This window comes from Poecilia mexicana, unplaced genomic scaffold, assembly GCF_051168715.1.
Source record: "Poecilia mexicana isolate PSO_F unplaced genomic scaffold, ASM5116871v1 scaffold_7, whole genome shotgun sequence".
Lineage (NCBI taxonomy): Eukaryota > Metazoa > Chordata > Actinopteri > Cyprinodontiformes > Poeciliidae > Poecilia > Poecilia mexicana.
Window position 1 is genome coordinate 23,508,280 of NW_028263376.1, and position 21,651 is coordinate 23,529,930.

Consider the following 21,651-nt stretch of genomic DNA (forward strand, 5'->3'; position numbering starts at 1 on the left):
TAATGACAACCCTTGATGAGGTGGGGACTGCAGAGACCACATCCACCTGTTCTCCTCAACCCCGTTCTCCTCCCAAATCAAAGCAGACGCACACACAAGCTAGAGAGTCATGTATGTTGGGGGGTTTTTTTGGTATTAATTAGCATTTTCCACATTAGATAAAGTGCAGCTGGCATACAAATGCTGACAGAAAAAGCACAACTGCAACTTGTTAAAAATAAGCTTTGATAAAAAGACGAGGGGGAATTAAAGCTCCATGTTACTAAAACTTAAGAGGCTGAATGAGAAGCAAAACACTGTAACAAACTCAAGATGCACTTCTTGTCTTGGAGGCTGCTTGTTTTATAACTTTATGGTTCCCTTTCTATTCTGTTTGCTCTGTGGTTTCTCTCATATGTTTAAGAAATTGCAAATATTAAAGCTAAACTAATCTGAGCCAAAACAGATAAACAAATACGGGCCCAGTCCAGGTCACTATCAGGGTCTTTACTTGATACCGAAATCATTCTTTGATGAGTTATCAGATGGAGACCGACACTGCATCCACTGGTTCCACATGGTCCTATGTTGCTGCAACTGACATGAATTGGACCAGAAATTTAGGAGATGACTGGATTTTATTATATTGGGGAAAAAAGTCAAAAAAAAAAAAAAAGAAGTTAGCAGAAGGAAGGCTAAACGGGTTGCAGAAGTTTATTTTATTCCATTCAGCTATCAATGATCATTACCACAACATGTAGAATCTGGAAGTGTTTTGGAAGTCACTGACACAAGGATCTGGAAAATACATGAATAAACTGTTACAGTTGCTGATCATTTGTGTGTCGCCTTGTTTAAAATCTATGGTATAAAGAACAAAAGCAGCAGAGAATTCAAAGCCGTGTCCAATCCAATACCAGCACGTGATACCTAACGAAGTGATCATGAGTCTACACCATAATCAAAAATGACTCCAAATGACGTTTCTGCATTGGAAACTACACTGACAGATGTTTAAATTCACATATAAGATCTAGACCTCAAAGAGATGACATCAGACCATCTCTAGATAAATTATTTTGGTCAAGAAAATCATTGAAATATAACTTTAGTTCTCTGTATTAGGAACCGTGTCTCAATCTCTCTGTGCTTCTGCGTACAGCCCAAATAATTTTTCACGGCTGCTTCCTTATTCCTTCCATCACTGGATCTGGGAATCCCTTTGAAGCAGATGGTGTAAAAAAAAAAATGTAAGCATAAATGCTGAAATGTTATAGTTGTGCTTTATTCTCCTTCGGTACTAGAGGAGAATGTTCCTGACAGATGCTGGGTGAAAATTATTTTTATTTTCAAAATAGGAACATCAAAGATCAACATCGATGGCTCACAATGCTGGTTCCTCAGCATGAGAGCTCCAAAACAACAGGGACTAATGGACTCATCAAAGGGAGGAAACCCTGACCTCTGAAACAGATAATAAGATGGGTGGGGTGATCATGCTGTTTTCATGCTGCTGAACCACAGTGACCACAAAATGCGCAGTGACCCTTTCACAGTCTGTAATTAACCAACGGGGCATCCCCCCCCCACCCCCCTCCGACAGCAGACGACGCATAACAGAGAGCTACTTAAACTGAGAAAAACAGTCAAAGTAACAGCGAACTAGTTTATAAAAAGAACTGAACTGTCACTTTTGTTATTTGAGTTGGTGGAAATTCGACAGGGATGAGGGGGTCAAAAAAAAACTGGGATCCAGAGAGGAAAGAGGAGACAGGAAGACACTGAGCAGAGAGATTGTGATGAGGGGAGAGAAAAAAAAACATGCAAACAGAGGAAATGAGTAATGGAATGAGAGAGTGATGCAGGCTGTTGTTTTTTTTTTTTTTCCCCCTTAACTTTCAGCCGATGCCAGGTTTTTCAGGGAACAGAACTGCTACAGTACAAAGCACAGCCTGTGGCAGCTACATCCAGAGTTAAATGATACAATAATCTAAATGTATTAGAGCACCTTCTCCAGCTGCTTGCTGGGAAAAACAAGCAGCCCTGACAACTCTCGCGCATGTTTCCCTGCTCCCATCAGAGTCTACCAGTAATGTCTACAGATGTAAGCTGAATCTCATCTCTTGCGCTGCTTCTGGTCCTTCCCCTCAAACTGTCCTTCCCTCCATCTTGTTGGAAATGTTACCTGACGCTCAGCTGCTTTTTATTTAGCTTTGAAGAAGAGAGAACCATGATTGGAGGAAGGTTGATTTCTTTCTATTTTTTTTTTTTTTTTTTTTGCGTGCGTGTGTATGTGTTTGGATTCAGTAAAAGCAACAAAAAAATAAAAGCAGAGATGGAGGAAAATATTCCCTTCTGTGATAAATAATTCAGTATCTAAGTTAGAAAACGATGCTTCTACTTCATGCTCATCCTTGTAGATTATGAAGCTCCTTTGCCTGAGCGTTTGCCCGCGGCACGACAAAGCAACAACACAGTTCTGACTCGACTGAATTCAAGGCTTCAGGTCGGAGTCTCTTTCTTCTGGACTGTAAACCTGGAGCAGACGGATGACAAAACTCCCACCATTGCTGGCTAACGTATTCACATTTTTCAGCCTAACGAAACAAACTCCTTGGAGTCCAAACTAAATATTTTATGGCCTTTCCATGTGACCCTGAAAGATCAAAAGGAACAACTCCCTTTTTCTTCCGATTCTTATCCTAATATGTTCTGTTGTGACTTTCTGATGCCTTCTCTTACTCCATGGGAACAAAACAACCGGCTAGTTCACTTAAAAATAAAATGTGGAATATTTGCATATTCTACAGAGCTGAGACCTGTGACTGTTCAGCGTCTGCATCAGTTCCTGAGGTCCCCCAGGTTCCTCTGCAGTCAAATGCACGGAGCCTGAACATTTGTATGTTAACTAAATGTAGGTCTGTGTCGCCCAGGCAGGGAGAAGATAAAGCAGGCGCAAAACGGAGGAGCAACACAGAGCTTTAAAGACAACAGGAAGGCTATGCGGCAGCATTATGGGATGGTGCTGCGAACAAACGGCTGTTGTGACTGGATGTTTCTGAAACCCTTCAAAGAACAGCGTGGTGTGACGGCGAATCAAACCAAATGAAGATGTGGTATTTTTCAGCAACCGCCACCCAATCAAGTCAAGTCTCCTGACCTGTTGTTGTGTGATCTACCAAGAAAGGGTGCACTAGCTGTTTGAGACCGAGGTAAAAAAGTAAAACAGATACATTTTCTATCTAAAAAAACACACAGGCTGCGTTTGGTTGGAGCCGATGTTCTAAAGCATTAATCCCTATTTAAACCTGTTTGACTGTCTAACAGCTTGACTATCCAATACACTGCACACCTCAGTGTGTGTCAAAGGTACCAAATGACCTTCAATGACTGGCAAGAGTCATCAAGGTGTTCCCCTATGTGCCTCTGAAGGCTTTGGGACCAGTGTTCCTCAGTGAAAGTCGTAATCCACAGATGGAGAAAAAAACAAAACAACACATTTTATGACCAGCTAACTCGACAAGCTTTAATAAGATGGACTAAACTCTCATGAGCACAACTGATATAAAGTAAGTTCTTTTTGGAGAAGAAATCTTAGTTGAAAAAACAGATTAAAGTATGACTTTGGTAAAAAGCGCTCTATATATCCAGCGGAGTTCTGAAAGGCTTCACTTCTGAATTACTGACATCTCTCCACTGATTAACTGTCCGCCAGAGTAGTTGACATGTTTTGACTACGACATAAGCAAAAGTGAAAGCCTAACTTTTTACCGAGCCTTATTGTGCACCCACATACACAAAGGCATCAAGGAGTTTTGATGCACTGTTTACACTCTCTGCTGTTTTCTGTTTGTTTGATGCTTTATTTATGTAACGGAGCCATTTTGCCAAGCAGACGGATTCAGAGAGTAAAGCAGGGGCTTGTTATGTCATGCTGCCGTGGATCTATAAAGGATATCAATTTACAATCAATTTCCCAGCTATTCAGTTGTACAAATAACAGACTTCTTTTGTCTGACAATCTGCTGGTGATTTATCGGAGCGTTTGATTTGTCGTAGGCGTTGTAACGTGGATTTGGGAATGATGTCACATTCATCAGTTGAGCTAAATCCATTATTGAGCTTTCCTAATTGTTTTGATGCTAACTGCTATTAGCAAAACCACTTAATGATGTATTTTAGAATTCACATAGTGGAAAATGGGAAATCTGATTTCTGAGAACAAACAGAATGCGCCATTTGTTTTTCAGTCTGACAAAATAAATGACAAACTAAAACCTTAATGATTAAATGAACACATTAAATTTACTTTATATTTGACTTGTTTAGGAAATTGGCAAACCAGGAAAATAACACAACACACTGAGGGACTACAGTCCCAATTTGCCTCCTCTTCCCAGTATGAGCCCTCCTCAAGTTTGAGGTGATTGCTTGGCTCAACAATAACCTGTGAGTCACCAGCTAAATGTTGCAGCCATCCCCTCAGAAGCAAGGCTTGTAGTCCAAGAGTGGAAATAAACAAGTTCAAAGCCAGTAAGCTAAACAGTTAATGAGGCTTTTCCTTCATGGGAATGATGGAATAAAGGATACAATTCAGTGATTTTTATTATTTGGTGCCTCTCCCAGTAGACCTTCCCATTGGTCTCTAAAGCTTAAATTACACCAAGATTGCATGGGAAGAGTAAAAACCAACTTCACACCAAAACCAGCTGATGTCTGTCTCTTTTTTTTGCCATCTTGTGCAATTATATGGCGACGACATTTACATCTCCGTCTCTAAAACTAAAGCAATCTGAGTTCTGCTAACTGAAAGTGCTTTGGCACCAATAAGGATGAGTCTAGTTGTAACATACATGCACATGGGTGTGTGCAGATAAAAAAAAAATGTTGGCAGGATGAGGGCTTCTGTTGTATTGACAGTGGGATGTAAATCGAGGACAATAACAGCCTTTCCATTGTTGGCAAAAACCTGTTAGCTGTTGGCAGGTCTGAGCGTGAGCCAGACATAACAACTGTTCATTTTCCCATTTACTGAGCAGAGGAAGGAAGGCTGGTAGAGACAAAACACCAGAGAAGTTTTAAAGGTTTATGTCCTTTCCAAAGAACTCGTTGGAAAACCATCCCCACCCGTTCTATTATGTTCGCCTTTTATGCTCATAAATCCATCTGCATGTGACACGATCCAATAACACGGAGCCATGTCCTTGGTGTACTCCCATGAGTGTTTGTGCTGTTCTGCAGGGCTACCGTACTCACAGCAACAAGGATCTGCATGCTGCTGTGCATGACCTCGATGTACTGGTAGTCCATGAAGCAGCCCATGACAGAGATGTAGGAGTGGCTCTCTGTGGTGCGGACTCCGGGGGCCTGTGGCATCTCTCTCCTCACACAGCCGGGACCGTGCTCGCTCCACCAGGAGTGATGAGCTGATATGTTAAATGTCAGCAGATCGCTCTCCTAGAAGAAAAAGAAACACGTTATCCTTTTTGTGAGGTTTCTATTATTTATGAGGCATAGTCACATAGTCTTTATCTAGAACGTGCGCCAAGTTGTTCATGAAGGGATGTTAAGTGTGTGACCATTGAAGAATTTTGTGATCACGCAAGACGAGTCTAAGCAATTGTATATATTTAGCTAATTATTACACTTTATTTAATTTATCGGTAGACATTGAAGGTCCTAATTGCCTTGACGTACACGGCAGAATCCAGTTACTTACATACACGTCATAAATGTTTGTCTTCTCTGTCGGACATTAGTTCAGACTAAAGTTTTCCTGTATTAGCTCGGTTAGGATAGCTAATATTTCTATTTGCTAAATGGCAGAAAAAAAGAAATTATTTTAGTACTTTCTACAAATTTATACCTTTACATACACTAAGATTCCCAAGGACACAACAGCAAAGACGGGTGAAGCGGGGACCAAACCAGCAACCCGCCAACTGCAAGGCAACCGTTGCCACCATCGTCCCATTGCACTTTGCACTTTTGCCACTGATTTGTATACCTAAGCTGTAACAAAGAAAAGCATAGCCAGGAGCAGAGCTGCACAATTTATTAAGATGCAGCATCATGGTGCATGATAACAAAACAGCAACAGATTGTTTGGATCTAATTAATTGTTATTGATATGGCCCAATAGGTGCTGTTGCCCAGGGTGGCATTAAACATAGGAGCACCCAATTATCCATACAATAAAATATAAAACATCTATCAGTTGTGACCTGAGCAAGCTTTCAATTGTGTTTATGCATGTACAACGAGTAGGGAACAGAGATCCCTGTGTGGACGGTGGGTTACTTTCTGTGAGACCGCGATGCATCGCACTTCAGAGTGTCAAATAATTTCATGCATTTTAATGGGTGGAGGGGACGGCTGAAGGACCGGACCCCCCAAAGGGAGCCATTAATGTGAGAACCGCAGCTCTTAATGTGAATAGAAAACTACTCCACCCCAAAAAGAGAAATAAAAAAAAAGAGCAGCACAGTTAGACAAGTAATTAAAAAAATATATAGTTAATAAAATAAATGGAATATGACATGCACTGAACAGATTAGTTGTGTAAGATTGAGGTTTAAAAACATAATGTGGCTACAAGACAAATGTGACGCGTTAGTTCCCCTTGTACACAATGGTGAGATTCATTTTGAAGCAGCCACATGAGCCCATGTGCACGGACCGTCAGAAACTGATGCTGATCAATAGCCCAATACAGCAATCTAAACCCGCATCTGCTCCTCAGTGACAAGACATGCATTATTAAAAGAACAGAGGTCTGTCAGGAAGCATCCCTGATTCCTATCGGCCCACACTTACAAATAGGCATCAACAGCACATGCTAAATGATAAAGGTCGAAACAACTTTCAGAAACGGCTCTGAGCGAGAAGTTAAGAAATGAAATCTAACATTTGTCAAGTGTGATACCACATATTCTCCTCATATTTCTCCTCTTTTGTTAATGACCTGTCATCATTCTTTGTCTTTTACTTTCTTCCTTTTGCCCTTTGGTTATTTGTCTCACAGTCTGTCAGTCCACAAGGACGACTTAAGGTCAGAGTAGCCCAGCGAGGCCTAATGACTTGACAGATATCATTGATTGATACTGTGAGGCTGGGAAATCATCTCTGTGGAAGGTACACTCATGACTGCAGTGCATCAGCAGTCGATACTGAGAAGGGTTTTTGGCAACTCACTGCCAGGAGTGGCAGTACTCGCCTCCGCCCACAAGCGCAAATCAATTCTTAAATATCATAGACTCAAGGTAGCTCTGTTAGTCTTAGGCAAACTAATTATTTTAAATTCATTCATATTTAAAGAAGTTGTTAAAGATAACACCACTTAAATATTTATCTCCAACTCTAAACATCAAATGACAAGGAATTATATTTACAAAGTTGTTTTGTGAGAACATATAATAAGTTGGGTTTCGTCGCAGGGATAAGAAACCATCTGTGGACCTAAATGGATGTTACAGTCTCATCTGATTCTGCCTACAGCTTTAAATGTAATTACATTTAATAAATAACTTACTTAACTATGCTGTTCCTAAAAAAAAAAAGAGCGTGAGTGAAGCCGGAGGTTGTTTCAGACTAAATCTAATGACATTTGCAGTCGTTCCTGTGGAGGACCGGGAAGCCCCTAAATTCAATATAGGCATGTTAGAGCTTTACAAAAACTAGAAATGTGACACAAAACTATTGATCAGAGCATGTCTAATGTGCATCATTGTATCAGACTTATACTTAGCTTAACAGTATTATAAGTAGGCGCTATAACTAAAGTTGTAAACAACAAACTATCTAAAATACAGAAGAAAATGAAAGATAAGTGAGTGCTTAGCTAAATGCATCCACATTTTTTCTCTGTAGAGAAGAAAAAAAAGAAAAAGAACGATACAGATTATTTTTACGTAGAGTTTTTGTAATATGTACCATTATGAAAACAAGCAGTAAGGTTAAAGCATCCTTCTCCAAGAATCAGTATACCAAAAAGTAGCAACGGCTGCGGTCAACGTGTGCAGAGTTTTGTAGACGATGAATACAAGAGGTCAGTGGATGGAGCCTGTTTAAATCAAAGGTGTGTGTGGAGCAGGAAGGCTCTATTTGTCTTGCGCTGTGGGGGAAGGTATACGAGATCAATAGGAGATGACAGCCAACGTGGCATATGACTCTGTGACAACCTGTCCCCTAAGTCTGCAGGCCGGGCCAGAACACAAAGCTCACACAAACATGCAGGTACATACACCGCCTCTGGTCTCTACTGTCAACATCAGTCAAGGTGATCCAGAAAGAATTAGCTCACTTGTTTCGTGATATAATGTGTTGGGGGGAATCCTCTTCTAAGGACTGTCAAGTGTCGAGTTTGATTTTTCTATGCGGATGGGCCTGTGTACGCGTGTCTGTGTGCGTGCGTGCATGTGTGTGTGTGTGTGTGTGTGTGTGTGTGTGCGCGTGTGTGTGTGTGTGTGTGTGTGTGTGTGTGTGTGTGTGTGTGTGTGTGTGTGTGTGTGTGTGCGCGTTTGTGCACTCCATTAGCCAGCTTTCCTCCTGGCCACCATATGCAGAGCTCTGAGCCCAAGCTGGCTCCATCTGTCGGGTTAATGCTCAGTCTCGGCCCCAAGCAGCTGGCCCCTACAAGCATCATTATTCTTGTAGGAACACACACATACACACACGCCCATAGATATGAGTGGAGAAAGACAGACAGACAGAGACACACTCGATGAAGCCACGGATCATCACGCAATGACAAACTCCACGTAGCCCGGGAAGGTGTTTCTGAAACTCATTTTGCCTGTCTGAGCAGGTGTCAGATGAATGTTGCCAACATGAATTTATTATTCTCAGTGGTCAGCAGGTTGCTGGGTGAGATATTCATCAGCGGGAAGGACAGGAGAGGAGTAGTGAAGAGAAAGACTAAGAAAGAAAAGAAGCAGGGAAACCAGATAAAATTAGCCTCTTGTCTACATCTGAGAATGTAGTATTTTGCTCATCAAAAGTATTTATGCTCCCTTAACTTTTTACACATTAACTCACAATAAAACTAAATATTTAATGCTTTTTATTTAAACTTAATGCAATAGGCCAATATTCATTATTTGTCTTACCAATAAAAATCCGAAAAGTGTTGGGTGCATTTTTAAATTCCTACCTTGTTAATCAAGATTTTGCAGAATCATCATTTGCCACAACTTCTGCTGCTCATCTTTTTGAGGTACATATCCACCAGCTTTGCACATGTGGACGTCCACATCTTGCTATGAAAATCATCCAAGTTTAGTTACTTTGAGTTTGTCTGTGGAGATAGGTTTTCAAGTCTTGCCAAAGATTCTCAAATGGATTTATGTCTGGACTTTGACTAGGAAATTCAAACATATACGTTTTGATGTAAACCGTTTCATTGTAGCTCTAGATGCAAGTCATACGTTTCAATTTATTTTTGATGTATAAAAACATTGTGTCTGTCTGTAACAAAAAAACAAAAAAATTAAATAGATTTATGTGTGTAGTTTTAACAGGACAAAAATGTCCAAATACTTTTGCATTGTTATGTGCAATTAACAGTGCGTTAACGGAGCTTTGGAGACAGGATATATTTTTTTCTAGTTAAATGTTCCTTCATTATAAATCTGGTAGGGGGAATATGTATCCCACACCCCAATCTGCAACAAAAAACACCAGAAAACATAAAAGAAGCAGAGATATTACATTTCCGGCTGCTCCATAAATTCCACAGAGTAATTTATTGTCTGCTGTTTGGATTCCTAAGAGTTACTGGTGTCACACTTTCATTATGCTGTACACTGCATATAATTGTGTTTGCTTTGACTGAACTTATATTCATGGTCATTCCTTCAGGCATAATGGAAGCTGAAATAACTCTGTGGCAGAGAATCATATTTAATTATAACTACAGCTTATATTCAGTGAGAATAAATCTGAATTATATCTCAGCTTGTTTTTGGAAGTAAAACTTTATTTTTGGCATGGAGCAATCAAACAAACAACTGCTGTGTCATAAAGTCAGGGTTATTCTGAGTATCTGTTCCTGTTACTTTGGCTTTTTTCCTTTCTTAAAAGTAAATTCACAGGAACTTCTCCTTCGACAGCATTGTTGTTTAATCCTCGTCTCCAAGCCTCATGCAGAAGCTGTTTATAGCAACAACCATCAGCGGATATATTTTTATTAGAAACTTTGTAGTTTAAGGCTTGATAAAACTTTCAGGAAGGTGCGCTCACTTAACCTGATTCTTAGCAAGATATTTGCACTTACCTTTAAAACATATTCTGACAGCAAAATTGTGGTAATATGATGACTTCAATCACTTAATTTTAAGCAAAGTCAGATGTTTAAAAAAGTCTCTGCTGAAAGCTAAATTGATGGTGCAGTTTATGCAAGATCAAGAGCAATTTGTTTCTTAAGAATAACAGATGATTTGTAAAGCTTAAGAAATTCCCTGTAGGAGCTATTATTTAATGCTGGTTGATAACAAGCAAAAATTAAATAATACGTTTTGGTTTTTCAAAGTGATTTCCAAAGTTGATTGTTTCTTTCTTAAATCTCAGTTTTGTTGGATCTGTCCAAAATTGATTGACAGGAATTTTGTAAGAAGGGCCTCAAATACACTCATTCTGATATTTCCAAACTGAAATTCTGATCTGCTAAAAAAGAAACCGCATTTAAACATCACTGAATGATTTGTAAAATGTTCAGGTGATACTGAACGTTGTTGAAGACTTCTTCCCTCATCTTCTCTTAAGTTTCTTCACTAATTCATCCCTAAAGCTTTACTCGAAGCTCTTCAAAACAGCGAGATAAATCATGTTTACCCCACCGCTCCTCATCCCCACTCACTGAGCTTGCAGTCGCGATCTCAAGGAAACAGACACACAGTGCAGATTGCACCTTCTCACCAAGAGGACCTGTTCATGACCTAATATGACGAGGTAAAAGCCTTACAAAAATGTTAGAAATCTCACCTTTGACAGACCTCCAACGTCCAGATAAAAGCAGATAATGAAGACGTTCCAGGCTACCCAAAGTGCGGCCCAAACAGTGTACTGCAGAAGAGACGCAACAATTAGCCGACAGCACATTTAGCAGAAACAGCAGACAGAAACTAACTGAACCTAAACCAAAATGACATGCTGAATCAATTAGGTTCTTAACAACAGAAAGTGGAGGAGAGAATCCATCCAAAGCAACATGTTATATAGTTAAATCATGATTATAAAAAAATTGAGACCACGATAAGTCATTTTAAAACTTTTTATACAAGTGAAATGAAAAAAACAAAAGTGTGATGTAGCGGGGGGGAAAAAAGCGTAGACATCTGCAGCAGCAGAGATTAAAAGACTATTTCAAGTTGATCAGACCTGCAGGTCATGTTGGTTGTGAACCCCATAACACTGAATGCTCAAACTAAATAAAAAATATAAATTAGTTTTAATTTAATGGAGTTAACACTTTTAAAAGCAGATTATTGCATATCTTCTCATATTGGTTTATTTTCCAGTTGTACGTAAGAGGACACAAGGCGGAAAATGTTCTGGAATAATTTATCATGGTTCTGTTTTTTGACATCACAAAACCAAGCAAAGAAAACACAGTTTTTCAGAGGTACCTGTGCACATTTGGGACCTACTGTATACAGACAGAAACCTGCCATTTGCATATACATGACCTGACTTTTATGACGTTGCCAGTAAGTTTAGCCATTCTGTGTCAACCCTGTGGGAGTTGTGGCTTTTTAAACTGCTGAGGCCGACTGAAGTTCACGACTCAACCATTTAGAAAATTGTACAGTCAGACAGCCAAGTGCTGACAGACACAGAGTGGTACTGGGTGGTATTCACTGACAGAGTCGTCAGAGGGAAGGTTGTGAAATCCTCTGACTCATGATGAAATGTGTACTTAAAGTGTCAGAGAGAGAGCAAAGGACAAAGCTGCAGCGCCATAAAAAACATGCGTGTTGAATCACAAAGCCCCTTAGCGCAAGTTCTCCCATTTTCCACTTGACATGAGAGAATAGCTTCGACTTTCCCTCCTTCCGCTCCTCCTTTCACCTCATGCTTCCTCTGATTCTGCAGCTTATCCGGTGTGGCTTCACTGTACGCTTCTTTATCTTTCCTGCCTCTCTTTATTTACTCTCCTCTCCCTCGTTCCAATATTTTCCTGTTATCAGCATCGCCATCTGTGCTCAAAATATGCGTTTAATGCCTATTATGAATAGAAAAGTGTCAAATAACAGCTGAAGCACATAAAAGCTCTTTCCTAATAATTCACAGTATACCCTAAACACTCTGCATCATGTGCTTTTTCTTTTCTTTTTTTTAAAGAATGACCTTTTCTGATTAGGGACTCAAAGCAAAGTTTAAATCAGATTAACTCCTGAGTCCCCCAACCAAGGTTTCACCCGCTTTAATTAGCCCAAACTACCAGGGGATTACAGTCATTTAATAGCATTTCACAATCCACAAAACATTTCGCCACAGTCTGCAGTTTCACAGGAAAGTGACAAAACCTACAGAACTCCATGCACACAGACTGAGAGCTTAGTACTAATGCAGCACTGTTTGAAAAACACAAAGAAAAACATGAATAAAAAACGTCAGGAAAACACTCAGCCCACTTGTTATGCGCACTTGTTCAATTCCTGGTTAACACAAATATTGAAAAAGCCAATTACAATGGCAGCAGCTCCTTTTATTAAGGAATCCCGACATGATCAATGATGAATACGACTTGCTGAAATTCAAGCTGAGCCTCAAAATGTGGAAGACGGGATTCTGACATGACTGTTGATGCCAGACTGAACTAGTACTTCAGGAACAGCTGATCTACCGAACCTGACCATTTCTAAGGTCGACATTGTGGTCAGAAAAAGAGACAACGTCCAGGAAGTGGCAGTTGTGTAGAGGAAAATGCCTTGTTGGTGTCAGAGAGCTGACATCAACAACCGGGTGCCACTCCTGTCGGCGAAAAACAGGAAACTGAGCCTCCCTTTCGGACAGGATCATGAAAACAGTTTGGAAAAAAACAAATGTTGCCTGTTCCCTCGATTTCAGCTGCAACATTTAAGTGGTAACAGAAAAATTTGGCATAAACAACATGGAGACCCCGATCCATTCTGCCTTGTATTATCAAGTCAGGCTGGTGGTTGTGTAATGAGGTGGGGTATAGTTCTTGGCACACTTGGAGCTCCCTACCAGCTAACCATTATTTAAATGCCACAGCGAGTACTGCTGCTGAGCATGGTCATCGGTTCGTGACCACAGTATGACAATGTTCTGTTCCATGTCATAGTTAGTCACAGACTGGTTTCTTGAACATGAGTGACTGTCATGGCCTCCAAAATTTCCCAAATTTAAATCTACTTGGGATAAATCTTTAGATGACATGACAAATCTGCATGATGCAATCATGTCAATATAACTAAATTAACATCTAGCTACATGTAAAGAAGCCAATAAATGTACAGACAAAAAAAAAACAAAAAAAACATGCCCCCCTTTTTGATTATTAACCCTTTTTTGTCACTTTTACAAATCAATCAAGATATAAAAAATACTAGCGTTTTTTTTCTGACGGCCCAAAAAAAATACAGAACTTTCTTCCACTTGACCATGGAGTATCCCAGACATATTCCACATATCCCTTCTGTTTATTGATGATGTATTTAGCTGAACTCCAGGGATGTTTAGAGCCATAAAGATTTTTATGTATTTATTCCCTAGCTTACCCTTCTCAATAACCTTTTCTCAGATTTTCTTGGAGTGTTCTTCTGTTTTAATGGTGTAATTGGAGCCAGGAATACCGACTAACCAGTGAATTGACCTTCCAGACACACGTGGTGAATCTGCTAAACACTGATTTGAACGGGGTGAATATTTAGCAATCACTCGTTCTATTTCATCTTTGAAGAAACCTGTCTTTAGTTTGAAATTAAGAGGGGCTTTTTGGGGGGCCATTTATTTATTTGTCAAAATGGGAAATTTTATTAATCAGGAGTGATTTGAAAAATAAAAATGGTAAACTTCTGTTTTTAGGCACTGTAGGGTTCCAGTGTGCTTTACTCACCACAACAATGTATCGTGGCCGATACTGGATGGTTCCAAAGAGGCCCAAGATTACAATGATGATATGGAAAAAGTTTGCAAGAATGGGAGCCCATTGGTAACCAAGGAAGTCAAACACCTGTCTTTCCAAGGCCAACACCTGAAGAAAACAAAGACATAAGATTATTAGATAATATATGTATACATATATATGACGGGATATATATATTTTTGTTTATGGTTTGACATCCGAGGCCCTTTGTTCTAATATTTGAGGGTGTTTCCTGAGGATGTCCTAAAGTGTACCCCGTACATGCCAAACAAGCTACAAAAAATGCTCTCAACATTTTAATTTCCAGATGAAGGTGTTTTTAAAAATAAATTGTTTCTCAAGGATGGAGATGCCACAACTCAAAGTTATAAATGCATCTTCATTCCACAAACAATTACTGCAATCATTATGCAAAATTTTCAGTTCGCACTTTGAAAGAATAAAGCATTATTTGACGTTTGTAATGGTTTCAGTTCAAGTGAGGTTGTCCGTGTCTATGTTTTGATGTATTTTGCTGCGTCTGCTTCTTCAGTCCAACTGTTTTCAGTGGTTATGCCTCAATTTTGTTTTACTTGTCAGACAAAATAGTTATTTCCCCTTAATCAGGAGTGATTTGAAACTAAATCTAAAAAATAAATCTGAATCGAACAAGTTGCACCTTATTTGTTCAACCTTAGACACGTCACAATATGTTTATGTCAGGCACCACCAGAAATTACTTAGCTTAGGAAAAAATCCAAAGTGAATGAGTTCAACACAATTCGATGCATTGCTGAAAACTATGTGGTTTATCATGTTAAATTATCTAAGTGTTAACTGGTCAAAATGAGTGAGTGAGCACATATAAACTTTTCTCCACATACCATTGTTGAAAGTCAATTCAAGAAATTATGTGTTTCTGCAAACAAGCCAAGAATCTTGTTCAGACAGACTCAACAACAACAGCCCAATTGTTTAGCTCCCAATACTGGAAGCAGCCAAAGGGGAGGACTGGAAGTTTTGTAAAACCAATAACGACAGACTTATTGATGCAAGTCTGAGCTAAAGAAGAGATCATCATTTTTAACCTTTCTGTAAACGGCTCCCAGCAATGAAAATACTCTGGGAACTTTATGGGACATGAAGTTCATAATAGCCTGCATCGACTTTAGGCCTTTATGAAAAAAAAAAGACAACATGTACACATTTACGCAGTACACACAAGCAATAGCAGAATGAAAAAGTTCATAGTGGAACTCATAGCTGCCTGTTTTAGCTTAGTTTTTGTTTCTGCCATTAGAAAATAAACTGCAAGTTACTTTTTCCTTAGCAAGATAATTTCCCATCTTTATTCATTTTTATTTGAGTCCACATCTAAGTCCAAATTATTTTGTACAACAGAAATCAAAAATATTCAGGGAAAAAAAACCCTATCAGCATACCATTTAGGGAAAATACACAAAAGGGTTATAAACCGTTTAATTAAAATTCCTGTTCCGATCCAATTCCATTCCGTTCCGAGAGTGTGCGTTGTTATTGTTTGTGCTCAAAGAATCAGTGTCTTTCATCGCATCCTGACATGTCACTTACAGCCAAACGTTTGAAGATGGATGAGGGAGGAAAGAAATGTCGTCTCTGCTGATACAAGGAACACACACCACTGAACACGCGCGCACACACACCTCACGTACACGCATGCACACACACACACAGGACTCCTTGCTCATCCTCATGTAGCAGAGCAGGTGACAGCAATTCGAATGCAGCGATATTGGCAGGAGAGGGAGATGATTGAATCCAGAGTGATAATTAAAAAATGTTTATACAGGTAGGGAGGGAAGCAGCAGAGGATGAAGTGATTGAGCTATCCTGTGCATTTAGCGGAATAAAGTGAATAAGTGTCTTTGCTGTAAAACTGAGATAAAGCATAGCCGCTTCTGCAAGAAACCATAAGATAACATGACAGGGAAAAAAAAGGAAAAACAAGGGAAGGAAAACAAGAAAACTACGGTTCCAAAAAAAAAAAACCATACATCTAACAAAGGTCGACGACAAAGGTCATCTCCTCTTTCTGAATCTCACAGAGTAAGACTATATGGGCAGGAGTAGCTCATGCCTACGGTGAGGTCCAGTTATGGGGATTATCATTTTCTTTGAATGTTAGAAGGGCAGTTTCCCCCACTCTTAGGGGAAATTGTTTCCCAGAAATACTTTAAAAAAAGAAACTATGATAAATTCTTATTTATTTGTCTTAGATTTATCTTGCAACACGCTCCGACTCTTGACAGAAAAAGCCATCCAAAGACAGCTTCAAAATTTAAAGATTTCACCATCGGGGTTTGGAGTTTCATCACGGCGAGTCATTCCACTCGTTGTTTTAAGATAAAACATAACGTGATATTAGGACTTATGAAAGAGCATGTAAGAAATATTGTCTTCCACCAAACACAACTCAAAACTGGGTTTGGAAGTGTTAAAACGTAACGCTTCAATAGTGGCCCTGACCTCAGTACTACTGAAAATTTGTCGGCTATGCATACAGCAGGATCCTTGCCGGGACACTCTCCCAAACAAACAAGCGCCACGAAATCTTCCAGGAAGTGTGGCTGAATGATAAAGCAAGATGACATTAATCTGGTGGAATGGCCCAGATCTCAACCTACTGAAGATGTAAATGCCATGCTTAAAATTGAGCTTCTTGCCAATAAAATGCCTCAAGTATGTAGATCCTGAGTGAGTTTGAGAAAATCCGAACATTAAAATTCAAATCACGTGGACCATAATTTCTGTTTTTAACTTGCAGTGTATGCTGAACTCAACACACACACACACATCTATTCCTTCCTCTGAAATATTTCCACCAGCTATTGAATTAAAGATGTGTGTAAGCCTAAGAAATGTTAGCCTGTGTGGTCTCCCCTAAGACACGCTGCAGTAAGCCCATCACATACGCAGCTAACTCAATAATCCACCGAGATGACAACAATCAATCAAAGAACAGAAAAAAAACAAGAGGGCTTCTGCCCGCCCAGACACACAATCAGGCATGCACAATCACACGAAACCCATACGGAACAATTAGTCCACAATTCATGGGAAGTAGGCTGCTGGAGAGTGGGGCGGAATTTGATCAAAAGATACCAATGCTCTTCCAGGAATAAAGCACCGGCTACATAACCGGCCCGTAAAAGCCTTCCACCGACCTCCGGCGAGCACAAATCACTCCCTACGGAGCGACGGAATCCCTTTCTGTGCATTTTGGGTTTGAGTGTGTGCGTGTCTGTGTGGAGAAGCAAGCTGCCCACATAAATGACTCCTCCCAAGATAAATACTCAGGGCAAGAGTATAGCAGGATGCAACAAGCCTCTTCCGCCCTTTCGCTACATTCGTCGTCATCTCTGCTCTCGCTGTAGCTGTTTTCTTAATCTATTTATAGCTCTCCCAAAACCCATCACTCACTCAGTTCTTGAGCCACGTGATGCCAGATTAGGATCACAGAGCTCAATCCTGCTCTTTCTGTCAGATTATATTAGCCAGCGCGTACACTCAGGTGTGCATAAAGTGGCAAGCAGAGCAGAAAAGGAAATTCGAGTCGACAGTTTTTCTCACCATAATCCCCAAAACATTTCAGGCATCACCGCCTTCTTTGACATGCCACGAAGAGAAGAAGAAGAAGGGAGAGAAGTAAGAATGATGAGCGGATCAAAGTGGAAGAGAGAAAAATGGGAAAACAGGAGGAAAAAAAAAACACTTGATCTGCACAGTTGGAAAGCAAATTAAGACATGCATGTGTACTCGAGATAAGCAGCTGAAATCCCCCCAAAAAATAAAATAAAATCCAGTCTGGGTTTCAATCAGACCTAAACACATTGCAGTCTTTGTTCACAACAGGTAGGAGAAGTTGTAGATGAGGTGGTGACTGCGCCGGCTCCCTAGGAGCGAGAGGACGCCTGTGACGGGTGACCCCTCTCATTTCCGCACCTCTCCACCTTAGCCCGCAGGTATTATGAATCCCATCAGTGCCTCTCTTTCTCTGGGAGTCTTCTGTGAAATGTCCTCAGGTAACGTTTTACTGGCTGTGTCATCAGGAAGTGTGAGCGTGTGCCTGCCAATTCTATGTGACTTCAGGCAGCATGACTCAGACTCCTCTGTGTTCAAGGGTATGACTCTGATACAGAGGGGATGACAGTGAGGAGTCGAGACAGACTTGAGGGGCTGCTCTTAGGACATATAATGATTTGGGGTCTCTTTTTTTTTTTTTTTTCCTCTCTAGCTTTAACAAATGGTTGATTTTGTTTACGTTCAACAGATTAGCCAAACTGGCCGAGCCTGAAAAACTAAAACACGAGGGTAAATGATCTGTAATTCCCAAATGATTACTGTCGTTTCATGGTCGCCTTTCCCTCCAGCTGGTATTTTATGTCCTGCCTCTAGGCACTGAATAAAGATTTAAAAAATAAAAGCACACCATGGTACTTTTTTTTTTTAAAAAGCCAGTTATGCTCTGATTCATCCTTTTCTTCACCACTGTTTGAGTTTTTGAAAAAATATATATCCTTCTTTTATGCGAGAAAATGAACATTCTTCTTTAGTGAAGCTACCTCAGCAATCAGTGCTTCTGAATTTTGGAAGATAAAATCACCCTGAGGAGTTGAACAAGGTCGAAAGTTCACACCTAAGTTAATAAAGTTGTTAATATTAACTCATTCTGGTTGGTAAAATCGGGAAACCTTGATTTCATGCAGAAAGAGCAAGTTTTGGTGGAAAAGGAGATCTAAGAAAGTAGAAGTAAAGGACAAAAACCAAACCAATTTGTACAACCACCATATCACGGCCCCACCGTTAACCCTTAGACACCAACGTCGCGAAGGGTGGGACTGTGATTTCCAAATAAAAGACTAAATTTACTAGGGCTCCATACGGTAACACAAAGACATGACTGTGGCAAAATAACTGTGTGCAGGATTCATTGCTCAGACAACCATAAATATTAGCTAATTATTCTTCAATTTTCTTCTGACTCCAGAAAGCCCATTCTTGAATCTTCCCCAAACTCTTGAATAGACTTTTTTTCACAATATCCAAGTCTGTGGTCATTACTTGCGGTTTGTCACATATTTTTATTGCATGTTTTCCTTCCGCTTAAACTTTCCAGTAATGCGCTTAGAAATATTACACTATGAAAAGCCAGCTTCTTTAGCAACTTACCCTCCCTGCGGATGATCTCAGTCACTGTTTACTGGACAACTGTGAAGTCACCGGTCTTCCCCATTGCTAAACAGGCCACACCATGACCATAATAATATATTTCTGAATTACAACGCAGCATGCATTATTGTTGCATAATATTCAAATTAAAAGAAAAATCCCTGTGTGATGAATATATTTGTTCTCTTACACAAACTGATTGTTATTCTGAATACTGAGATGAGCTTGCACAAGTTACAACATTCTAGTAAAACTTATGAATGCTTTAATAAACTAAGGTATTAAGAGTTAAAAAGTTTTGAACAAATGCAATTTCTATATGGTACATGGTCATAATTTACTTTAATTTGTATACTAATTTATAAACGCCTAATTCTGATCACTTGTCATTAAAACAAAGTTAGAAGATTTGAACAAATGTCTTTAAAATGCGTTGCAACATTTTAGGCAGAAAAAAGATTTGGTGATACTCAAAATTATATATATATAAAAAAAATAAAGTAATCATGAAAAAATGCTTTTCATCAAATTCTAAAGTATAAAACACTGAGCTACGCTGTTTACATTGATGTTAAATAGAAGACACACCCTCTGCTAATGTTTCACCTATAAATAATCTGGTTTTATCATGCAAGTTATTTTGTATGCTTTCTTTCATCTTTATTACTGAACACTCTAGTTAGCACCTATGACTATTACTGCCCTTACCTACCAGGTGACCTCAGCAGACGATCTATTAATATGCCTCTGTGCTTTCACTCCTTAGGTTCAGGTTAAAACAGTTAAAAAGGGCCATTAGGAAGCAGCTGCCCTGCTCTGAAGACAAAAACAGGCTGCAGTCATAAGCCACATTGGTGCCTGACACATTTCAAATGTCCCCTACTTTGGCAAGGCTTTTTTTCATGCTTTTTCTCCGCCAGAAGACACTAAAGCACTTCTTTAAAACTTTCTCGAATCTAATTTTTCACCTCCTGCCAGGGTAAAGTTATTAGGCCACGGTGACTGCCTGGGCCCAATGAAAGTGTGTGACTAATGGTGTCAATCTCAGTTTGTGTGTTACGGTGTATGTGAGTGTATGTGTGGCTTTCAATGGACACATGGCGAGCTGGATAGATGGATAGCCCTCGGTGGCGCTAGGCCTACCAGAGAGACACAGGGATTAACAGGCAGGGTGCTTTCATAAGCCACTTTCTTCTTTTCTGTTTGAAATACGGTCTGAACGGTGAAACACAAATCACCGACTGCCTTTAAGTACCTCTCTCACTTTAGATGTTGACACTAAAAATGCTTTAATAACAGGAGTGGGTTATTTTCAATAAAAGTAAAGTGAATTAATTTAACAGCACATTTTTTTTTAGGATGAAATTTGTCCAGTACTCCTCCTGTTAGTAACGAGCTAATATTATATCTCTGCCAATATAGGAACATAAAAGAATCCAGCCTCAAAAGACTATACACACTTTGAAGTAAATCGCCCTCGGGACTTTAACTACTTTCAACTTTTACCTTTGTGTGTTGTCTGACTTGTGCTGTAAAGCTCTCTGCGGTGAAGCAGCCTTAAGTTTATGACTTAAGCTAATTAGATTCGGTGATTTTAGATCATTTTAACAGAAGGGCAATTTTAGTGAACTCAGTGATGCAGGATCGCCGAAAAATCAATTTCAGTCACAGTTTGAATTTTGGCTGTGTGAACTAGTTAGTTCAAATGGAGCATCAGAAAAAAGAAGAAGAAGAAACAGAATTTAAGTGTGTTCGAATGTGATACAGCTGTAAATGATCTACTAGGAGCTTCATGCACACAACCATCTCTTGGGTTTACAGCGAGTGGCCAAAAAGAAGAACAAATGCAGTGACCTTGCTGATGTCAGGGGTTAGACAATAATGAACAGACTGATTTGAGATGATACATAGGCAACAATAGACCAAATACCAACTTCTTACAACCAAGATTTCTTGGTTGATTTCTTGAGGACGATGGGCTACAGCAGAAGAAGCCCAAACAGGTGCCACTTCTATCAGCTTCGTACAGGAAACTGAGGCTAAAATTCATACAGGTTCACCATAATTGGACAGTGAAGGACTGGAAAACCATAGCCTGATTCGAAAAGTTTCAATTCCAGCAGAGACAGTTGAATGTTGTTAAAACTGGGCATTCAAAACAATATTGTATGGATATGTGTGCCATTCTACCAATGGTTCTGGCTCATCGTGGATGTGTAATGGCTTGAGGGATATCTTCTGACACCTTTTGGGCCGTTAAAATCAAATCATCAATTAAAGAGCACAGTGAGTATTGTTGCTGAGAGTGTCCATCCCAGTGTACCCATCCTTCCTTTCAGCAGGACGACGCACCATGTCACAAAGCTCAATTCACA

General features: G+C 39.7%; 1 protein-coding gene across 1 annotated transcript in view; it reads right to left on the minus strand.

The window, feature by feature from the left end:
* The window catches only part of nkain4 (sodium/potassium transporting ATPase interacting 4), a 52,858-nt gene that overhangs the window by 20,672 nt on the left and 10,535 nt on the right, over window positions 1-21,651 (minus strand). Inside the window, exons 2-4 of the mRNA XM_014998357.2 lie at window positions 14,060-14,197; window positions 10,960-11,040; window positions 5,236-5,436 (exon numbers count right to left, since the gene is read on the minus strand). Coding sequence (XP_014853843.1) covers window positions 5,236-5,436; window positions 10,960-11,040; window positions 14,060-14,197 — 420 coding nt within the window. The remainder of the gene's footprint in view (window positions 1-5,235; window positions 5,437-10,959; window positions 11,041-14,059; window positions 14,198-21,651) is intronic.